Below are 10,284 nucleotides of genomic sequence, written 5' to 3' on the forward strand. Positions count from 1 at the left end.
AACAAAACATTTATTTGATTTACACTCTTAAAAGGCAGATTCAAAAGAAAAAAAAAATGCCCTAATTCATGGTTTTCTCCAATCTGTTCCAGGCTTCTCATATGTTAGTGCCCCCCGTATGGAGGAGGAGGAGGATGATGTGTTTGAGCCAGATCCCAACAGCTGGCACACACCATTCAGGGAGATAAAGTTTGAAGACCGGGGCACACAAACGCCCGGTCCTGGCGTGGCACCACATAACGTTATGCTGCCCTGTGGAGTTGTGGAGGAGCCCAGACCACTTTTCTACCGTAAGCTATTGACATGCTGTATTTCAATAGAAAAAAGGGGAACAACGCTTCGAGTGTGAAAACCAGTGTTATAAAACTAAAGCACAAATTTGTCACGTGCATATTGCTGTTAGAAATGTGTGACTGCGTTGCTGCACTGATCTTACCTCTTGGCGCCTGATAGTCGTCATTAAACCAGCTTTTATGGTCTGTATACAGTCTACCCAGCTGCTTTGCTATTCAAAAGGCGCCAATATGACTGAAGAGATGTGGCAGAGATGTTCACCTGTGCTGTTCAGACTGCTGATTATCAGTGATAGCAAAGTTACACAGGCATCATATACATCAGTCATACCAAAGTAGCTCCATAACAACTGACTGACTCTTACATGACTAATTGAGGAACTTATAAAACTATGTTGGTAATAAAACAACAGCTGGGAAAAACTTGTTCAGGCTAAGGGACACTGATCAGTGCTAAGCAGATCCTGGTTTCTATTTTTAAAAGAAGTCATGTATCATTGCTGCGTTCTGATTGTTTTAGCCACCATATAGCTATCTACTATACAGTAATAAGTATCGGCCTTGACACTCAACAGGTAACGCAGGTTTTCGATTGCACTTCCCAGCACATTTTGAGCTTGTCGGGGATTTTGACGTAAGGCGACAAGCGGAGCACAACAGGATGGAGCAGTTACCTTTGCAACAGCCGGCAGCACTCAGCTTGGAGGCCTGCATCGGGCAGAAACTTCAGATAATAGGCGACCAGTTTCACCGGGAACACTTACAACAGGTGAGGGGGTGAGGATGCACCTTAACTGTTGAGTCACTTAATTTTACTTTTATTTGATGTTCATACAGCAAATTCAACGCAACTAAGAATAAAAGAGCAGCTGAATGGATGAAAGGAAATCCAGGAATGCAGTTTATACAGCCAAGTAAAGAAGCTGCGTTCTTAAAGAAAGACAGTGACCTTATCCAAAAGTAGACTACCCCATGTTAACGCATTGTTCTATTTATCCAGTACCAATTTTTTTTCATCATCAAACCTTTAAACATGCATGAAATTGTTGGTTTATGTGTTTTCTTGACTAGAATATTAGCTTTGATGTATTTATTGAAAAGGGGAAAAAAAGTTAATGATTAGTTTGCCAATCAGTTGATTTTTCAAACTCTCGCTGATTGACTGGTCCCTCTTGATAGGAACTATTTTGTGGTTAATTTTGTGTAGTTTTGCCCATCTTAGTTTAACTAAAACCTCAGTGGCTGCTGCACATTTCACCCCCTCACTTTAGAGTGCTGCTGTAATTTAGCTGGCTTCAAAACCTGTTTTATGTAAGAAAAGGAGCAGTCCGAAGTGGCTATTCGATACTAACCATACATTAAATTTGTTGCCTCAATGGAGGAATATTCCTCTTCACTGTGTCCGGATTGGAGTGAGTTAAAATGAACTGTTTTAAAGCAGTTTTTTTTTATATTTATTCACAGTTTATTCACAATGTGATCATATCACTCAAATGTATAACATTTGAGGTATTGTTATTTGATCAGGCCTCTTATTCTGTCCTGTTTATTTAGTGTCAACTGACTCAAAAACAACATAAATGACAATGCACACAGTTTTTCTTAAAGAAAAATACATTTTGATAAACTATGTTTTGAGGGAACGTCAAATATTTTCTCTCACTAGTTATCAATATAATATGGTTCAGTATATTATAACAGAAACTTTATTGGAGTGGACCTAGGCCTAAAATTCACACTTTAACTATAACCTATACACTTTTTAATATTGGGATCTAACCCAAAAGGCAAGCTGGGTTAAGAGTTTACTCTCGTTTATTGTGATTGCTCTGTGTTTGTTTTAGAGAGGCTGTGCTCAGACACAGCTTCAGCCCTGTGCCTCATTGCCTCCACTTCTTCTTCCCTCAACCCACAGATCCCAGGACAGCCCTTCCCCCACCTAGTTCACCAACACCAGGCCCTTACCCTGCCTCCTCTTCCTGTTTATTTCTCTCTCCTTTCCCCTGTGGTCCCGTTGTGCTGTGGAGGCAAGTGGCATTGAGAATCCCTCACTTAAACAATACATCCTGTCCATGTAGTCGGTGTACCTCTTCTAATTGGGGTGGTGTTGTATCTTCAAAACATTTCAATATAGATCTACATATATATCCTGCTGAGTGCGAGATGTACATGCTTAGTAATAAACATAAACACATTTTGGTTTGAGCATGAAAAAGCAGAAGTTGCAGAAGTAGGTAAACATGTTGTAACCCCAAGCTCAGCACCCAGAGGGGAACAGCTGTGGTTCCGGGGAGCCTCCAGTCACATCTGTACTCTGCAACCAGCAGCCACAGATAAAGGTTCAACACAGCGTGAATAAGGGGTTAAATTCATAATCATGAATAACAGTGTCTGGATCGAAAATTAGACCTAAAAATGCATAAGTACCAGCCATCTTAATACGTAAGTACACCCCCCTTGGTCTTAGATACTCCAAAACCTTTCGTTTTTCACTTCACAATAAGAGGTGTGAAAGAGTTTCCTATTTTTCTCATAGGCTTATCTAATGGAGGTTATTTATGCTACCACCACAAAGGATGACTCATGTGTCCTGGCGAACACACAGAGAACCAGACAGTCAGACGGTCAATCTGCTGTAAAGTTTGGTTGTGGTCGGGATGTACTGACGCACAATGAAGGCTGGACCGTGTCAGGGGGATGAGGAAATGGCTTTTTCCCGCTCGCTGTAGTAGCAAACAAATGAGAGAGGAAAAGAAAGCCAGAATGAGAATGGATCTTTTGAAGTCACACCCTGCATGCAGATATTGTGATAGTAATGAGTTTATATGAAAGTATAATTTTGTGAGCATCTACTCATTTCTAACTTCCAAAGATAATTTTCCAGCTTTTGCAATGATATTATACCTATCTGTCATTTACTATGATTTTGTGTTATTATGTTGTTAAGTAAGTGTGTTGCTGCTGAAATGCTCAAATGATGTCTTAGATGCGTGTGTCTGTTTAATGTCTGTCTTTGGCACTGCTCCGCACCTTGTTATAGTGGGTGTGTGTATGGGGGGGCTGTACTTGTATTGGCAGCTGAGTGAGATAAAATTTATTGGATTTTACCAGTAAAGTGAGGACCTTTTTCTGGGCCTGGGGTTAGGTTTAACTTTTAAGATAAAGGTGTGAGTTAGGTTTAAGTTTCAGTAAAGGTTAGGTGTCTAATAGCTAGGGTTAGTTCAGGGTAAGGTTCAGAGTTAGGCCATAGATAGGTACTAAAAAATGCAATGGCAGTCAGTGTTGGGTCCTCACTAGGTATTTAAAACACGATTGTGTGTGTGCATGATATGCATGACTACACGCAGACTTGTTTTTCTGCTTATTGATGTCCCCTAGTCACTCCCATTCTATATAAAAATCAGGACAAAAACATTCAGTGGATAGTGACATTGATTGGTGCTTAGCCACTTTTCGACAGAAGGAAACTGTTCAAGGAGACTTGCTAGTTTTCTGTATCTTTTTTTTTTAAAACACTGCAGGGACAGAAAACAGCTCTTGTAGAGTTGTGGTACCTTATGATTTATCCTAAACCATTGATCACTTTTGTGGAAGAGGTTTCTTTCAGGCGACCCATTCTGTCAAAGTCAACCATTTTCAATGTTTTTCCTCTACATTTTTGTACTTCTATTGACTGCAAAAAAAAATACTATCCAGCCATATTTTTGGGTCTGGAAAACCCGCAGCTTATGTCACAATGAGCTGGCACTGTACCTCGACCTAGTTCCTCACATAGCAACACAAGGTCAGCCTGCTTCTTTATTAGAAGGATAGCACATTTGCTAAGCTGTTTTACAGCTGTTTGCACTCTACGATGGCTGCTAAAAGCAACAAATGTTTTGTTGTTGGGTAAAAATGTAGGGTCGTACCACTTTGCATTAGTTTGCATCCATTTTTATGTATATAAAGTGATAGTGTGTAACTTTTAGGTGGTGGATTTGGCCAGCTAGAGCTCCTTTGCATGAAAGTGACATCAGGGCGGCTGCGCGTCAGAGTTTTGCACGCACCAAGAAAATCTGACCTGAATCACTCATAAACTGACAAACGGAGGCAACTACCCTTAATAAAGGAAAGCCCATTTTAGACATTGTGCAATTGTAAGGACATGTATTGGTAAGAAAAATAATATTTGTAACTTTGAAAGTTACACAATCTACCTTTAATGCCCAAGTGAGGCCCAACAACTTTAGGAAAAAATAAATTTTAATGTTTTGATGACTATTGCGATATAAATCTTGATTGTGATTAACTTACATATTGTTTTACTCCTCTCTTTCCTATTTACCATCATGCTGACCCCACTACTCTTTTTCAGCTTTTATATATTGGGCATGAACATCTGTATCATCCATAGGCATGTATGCTATAAAAATAAATCCAGCAGGGCAATATGATTTTTGCCATTCAGGAGTTTATCACAGGGCATTCTACACTCAAGGAGCCCATTGCTACCGCAATAGTGTGCATGTTAAAATGGCATGATTACAATTAGATATATTTCACGGTACTTCTGGTCCTTACAGTAGAAGCCTACTTAATTGAATACCAGGGGAAATTGAAAATGTATATTTGGTTTGCATAGTAGAAGCAACTTTTGTCTAATTTCTGTCCTAATGCTCTGAATTACAGCCAACTTGTAAAGCATTTTTTTAGTGCAGATGCGAGTCTCTGAGCAATACAAGTGCTTTTGACTGCCATCGCATTGATGAGTTTTTTTAGCAGTGTGGCTGCAAGTGTTCTCTATGGGAGCCCATCGCCTCCAGGTGAAATAAGGGATTAGGCAGCACTGGAGTGCTGGTGGATGCTGACAGATAAATTGCTCCTCAGTCACAGAGGGCCTGAAGGGACCCTGAGGTCCCCTAAGGATGGCGGACATTAGCCAGACCAGCCATTTGAGACACGGCAGTAATGACAGTCACAATGGCAGGAAGACGGCTCCAGCCTGCACAGGGCAAGGAGCAGAGTCGGGTTTCATCCCCATGTTTTTTTAAGAGAGACAACTCGCAATGCTTTGGATCGAAGGTGTTGAAAGCAGGGTTGAATATCATTTCTGACAGTTCTTGTAGCTGTGTGTGGTGACTGTGTGTGCATGTTTGTGCTGTTTTGGGCTTTATCCAGCACTCTCTCAGTTTAGCACCTAATGAAAAGAAGGAAGGGGAATTGGTTGACATAAAAGCAAGTTCTTCTATCTTTAACTTTTGATATGTTTAGGTTTCTCTGTTTAAAAATATTGTTTGTATTTTACTTTGGACTCTCTCCTTGCTAATATGACTAATCCAGCGTTTCGTGCTGCAGAGGCTGGTTTGTTTACTTGAGCGATAATGCAGTGCTTCTGAGCAGCTGGCTTGATGGACAGCCTGGAAACTGATAAAGCACATCAGGGTAGTGTCAGAGTGACGACACCAGGACTCTGGCTAGACTCTTGTGCTCTATCAACCAGCTAAATTTAGAGACAGACGCCTGTTAACAGTTGGCAGCGTGACACTGAGTATGCTGTGACAACACCTCTTTTGTCACTCTTACTCTTTCTCGCTGCTTATTTATATGAATGCTTCTTGACTCAATAGTAGAATATTTGTTTTCTGTAAGGAAAGAGCAAATGCTTCTTGTGTAGTTTGGAGGAAATCATGGTAAATTCCTCACCACACACATCGCTGTTGCTGCCTTTGGTAACAAACACTCAATGTTTGCCAATAAATAAATTGTACTTAAGTGTTACACCATACAATTTAGTTTCAATAAAAAAAAAAACTTGGGGTTCTGCACATTGTCTACCAAGTTCAACCATGCCCCAAGCTTCAGTTGAGATCATCTACTATGTGTAACATGTTTTCCCTTATCAAAATATCCCCTGGCAAGATTTAGGTACAATATGTAACTTGTATCTTGCTAGTGCCTTTGTAATATTTTGTAGCCTTTTCTTGTTTCCTTTGGAGCAAATAAGAATAGAGGAGTGGTAAAGCTAGATTAGCTCATGCTAGCTAGAACATGGCAAAGCTTATGCAACACCATGCAATGTTCACTACAGGCTGATAAGCAAATGCAAGCCCTGGAGTCTTATCACAGTAGCAGCGCTTTTAACTGGGTCAAGGTCTGGACATCTTGTTGAGACATGCACAGTCCCTTTCAAAAGTTCATACAGATACTTGCTCACATTCTATTTTTTTACAAATCCAAACTCAAGTGTTTTTATTTCGATCTAGTGAGAAAGAATATCAAAGCACACTGGATAATTGTAAAGTGGTTTAATGTTTTCAAGGAAAATGTTTGTTCTGATACCCCCAAATAACATCCAGTTCAACCAGCTGCCTTCAGAAGCCTCCTAATTGGTTAATAAATAATACCTGTGTGTAATTAATCTTGAAACAACAAAACTTTTTTTTTTTCATTGCAAAGAAAAAGAGGTTAAAGAACATTAGTGTACCAAAAGCTTTATGAAAGTTTTTGTACATTGCAGATAGGTCAGGTATAAATTTATAAAAATAATTTAAAGCAGAATGTGGTTATAAAACAATAGTTCAATCTGTAAATGTCTTGCTGAGCATTTTAAGTCCATTAGGGTAAATTAAAAAAAAGTATAGCAAAACTGGAAACCAATCAACATGTGGTTCACAAACCTAAACTGCAGCTTAGGCAGCTTAGATGAGAGAGTCTATTTATACAACTGTTAGTCACACTCTCCAAAAAGGACAAAACTTGCAGAAAAACAAATTTCTCAAGCAGTCTTTTATGTGGTATGCCACAAGACATGCAGGGGAAACTGCACAAATATGCAAGAAATTGCTTTGGACAGATGACAATTATGTTTAACACAATCAAAGTGCCAAGGCAGAAATGTAGAACACCAAGAGTAGGTCCTTCGAGCAGGACCCTAAACCTACAGCCAGACCTACATTGGACTGGTTTCCATCAAATAATAGTAAGGTTTCACAAAACAGTTAAAGGCATTTAGGACCATTTTGAGTTCTGCATCTGTTTTTGTAAAAGAAAAGGGAGAGGGGTAAAAGTCAGGTTTCCTCTTTTCATCTCCTGACTTCGCTTTAATTAGATAGCTTTTTAAGAAGCAAGTCAGATTTGGGTAGTCAGGTGTTGTAGCTGTGAGCAGCCTAGAGATTGAAGTGTTAGAAAGTGAGTTTTGTCATTTAAATCAGAACCCATTTGTAACTAGATCACTTAGCTAGGTTTGCCCATCACTATTTTGTACCGACCAGATGTAGGGTTTATGCAGTGTTGACAATGAAACCATGGGACGCCCCCTTCATTCCTCTCTTCCTGTCCAATCTAATTAAAAAATCATCTTTCTCTATCTCTAGTTTAAGTCTTTATAGCTGAAGAACATTTAGGTCATACAGTTTGCCTACTATGGACTGAAAATAGGCACAGCATTATCAGGCGTAAAAGAGCCTGCACTTCATCAACAGGTGAGCTCATATACTACTGTAGACGTCTTGCAGAAGCATCTTTTTTTCTTTTTTTTTTTTACCCCGAGAGACTTTCTGGCCCTCATTAGGAGCCTCTAATCCCATTTTGTGCAATTATCTAATCTCAGGTTCTCAATGGGTGAGATAGCATTATCCTCCCTAATCGTGCACAATCCAGTTGGCTTGCAGACCTAAGAGAGTCTTGTCTTTGGTTGCTGGCTGCTGGTCTCAAGCAGCAAGATTAGAAAGAAGTGTGATTGTATAATGAATTTGATTATCGCTTGGAATGTTAGGAATATTAGGAAGAATCAATTGGCTCACTTCACAGCCAATATAAACTAAACACAACAGTGAAGACAAAGTAATGAGTTTTTATTGTTCTTCATTAGGATTCTGAGTTGGTAGACTGCACTAACGACCAAATGCTTCATCTGTGTTTGCTTTTTCAGTATCATCAAAACCAAAGGAATCAGGGGCCGCTGTGGTGGCGCATGACTGCAGCTCTTCTCAGCCTCCTGTTTGATAGGGGGTTGATTGGTGGAGCAGGATGGAGGTGAGGGAGTTTCTCCACATATGTCTGCTGTCTTCATCTCTGTGGTGAAGAACTGGAAGCACCTGAAGGCACTGTCCAATCTAACACGGGTCTGTTTGAGAGAGGAAACAAAGGAGGGAAAAAAGTCACCGCGGGACGGTGACAACTAAGTTTTATACAAGGGCCTGTTTTTAATTTTCTTTAAAAGAAGATGCCATGTTGCTTCAGGATTCATCTTAAGGACAATGTTTATATTTTGGCCTTCATGCCATCTAGTCTTCTTGTACAGTACATTGATTTTGTTATTTTTTGCACTTCGGCATGTATCCTTCCTAAAAGACCTGACCTCCACAGACTTTGTTAATGCCTTAGTCAGTGTCTTCTACCAGAAGGAGAATTGAGGGTTTTTTGAAAAATAAGATGAGATGGTGCAACAGATTCTTTTTGACCAGTAAAGTTGATTTACTCATTTCCAAAGAGGCCACTTCTCAGAACAAAGTATTTTGCACCTCAATGGGACATTTATCTATTTATCTTTTCTTTGTTTTTTTTCCCCTCTTATTTTCTGTGCTTTGATATTAATTTTAACCCTACATATCTTGTAGAATTTCAGGAGTCAAGTTTCTGTACATAAACAGTTGGCACACTGTAAAATGTTATCAATGTTTAGTCGTGTGCTACATGTCAAACATTTGGGACTAATTGAACTTTATGAGGAAGGGAGTTGGCTGTGCTTAGCAACACTACCTGTTTAAACAAGTATGGTCATTCCAGCAGACCTGACAAACAAAAAGAAGACTTAAATATCAGATGTTATGCAGATGGCGCTATTTTGTGTTTGAAGAACTGAAGAGTTAATGTAGCAGTAAAGCAGCTCGATAGTGGATAAATAACACTAGTATCAATCGGTTACAATTGCTGGAGTGTCAGACAAGCAATTTGACATGTAGCATTAGTTAACATTTTTTAGGATTTTGTTTTGCTATACTTGTAGCAACATTAAGTTCTTTGTTCTTCTACTTGCAAAGACATGTTTAATAGCTTTCTTTGCATGAATACTACCCTTGTTTAGCCCCTCCTTCTAAAATTTTTTCTTTTATCTGAAACATTTATATCTTAAACGATTTTGCTCCCTATTGACCGGACTTCCAATAACATTAGAAAACAGTTTCTGTCAATGTAACTGACATTTTTTAACACTGATGACACCGACTAGACCATGGTTACCTGGGCAGATAGCAAAGTCACCCAAAAAAACTGCCACTTGGTATCATAAGTATTAAATAGATATTTGCCACCTGTCTGGTTTGTAAAATTTGTTGCTGTACGGACAACTAAGAGACGTCTGAGATGTAGCACACTGTATATATATATATATATATATATATATGACAGAATTAATCGTATTAATCGATTATTATCAACTAATTCCGTAATCTATTAATCATTAACTGGAGTGTAGAGACTCTAAAACGTGTCTTTAGCTGGCAGAGAGACCCAGTTATACCAAAATTGTTGTAAAGAAAACATATAAGCATTCTGAATTTAAGACAAAAAAACATTTTCATCTATCAATATGTTCTATCAGGAACGCCTCAAGTGGTAAAGTGCTATACGATTATTATTCTATTAATCAAATTGCAAAATAATCGTTAGTTGCAGCCCTTATATATATATATATATATATATATATATATATATATATATATATTTAGTGCACCATGCACTAAATGAATTAAGCACACTGTCACAATGCAATTTGGCGTTTAATGTATAAGTTCACCAGAAATAGCATTATTTTTTGTCCAGCCTTGTTCTTAGGATTTCCCCTTTATTTTATGTGTTCTTTTTATGTGTTTTCAGACCTCCATGCCCTTTGAGTGGAGCTGTGGATCCACTGTTTTTGCACTAGATTTCCACCCTTGTAGGAGTTTAGATTGTTTCCTAGCTAACCTCTTTTTCATATGAAGGTTTTTCAGTCACGGCTTGTCTCCTTGCC

General features: G+C 38.8%; 1 protein-coding gene across 4 annotated transcripts in view; it reads left to right on the plus strand.

Annotated features, from left to right (window-relative positions):
- bmf (Bcl2 modifying factor) overlaps positions 1 to 9,946 on the plus strand; it is a 12,665-nt gene extending 2,719 nt beyond the window's left edge. For 2 of the 4 annotated variants that reach the window (XM_015398344.1, XM_015398345.1), the window contains exons 2-5: positions 93 to 290; positions 869 to 1,062; positions 2,209 to 2,320; positions 8,203 to 9,946. In XM_015398344.1, coding sequence (XP_015253830.1) covers positions 119 to 290; positions 869 to 1,062; positions 2,209 to 2,320; positions 8,203 to 8,276 — 552 coding nt within the window. In that variant the 5' untranslated portion in view covers positions 93 to 118 and the 3' untranslated portion in view covers positions 8,277 to 9,946. The remainder of the gene's footprint in view (positions 1 to 92; positions 291 to 868; positions 1,063 to 2,208; positions 2,321 to 8,202) is intronic. The other 2 variants (XM_015398346.1, XM_015398348.1) reach the window with 2 other exon arrangements.
- Positions 9,947 to 10,284: the final 338 nt, after the last annotated feature.

Source organism: Cyprinodon variegatus, unplaced genomic scaffold, assembly GCF_000732505.1.
Source record: "Cyprinodon variegatus isolate N-32 unplaced genomic scaffold, C_variegatus-1.0 Scaffold928, whole genome shotgun sequence".
NCBI lineage: Eukaryota > Metazoa > Chordata > Actinopteri > Cyprinodontiformes > Cyprinodontidae > Cyprinodon > Cyprinodon variegatus.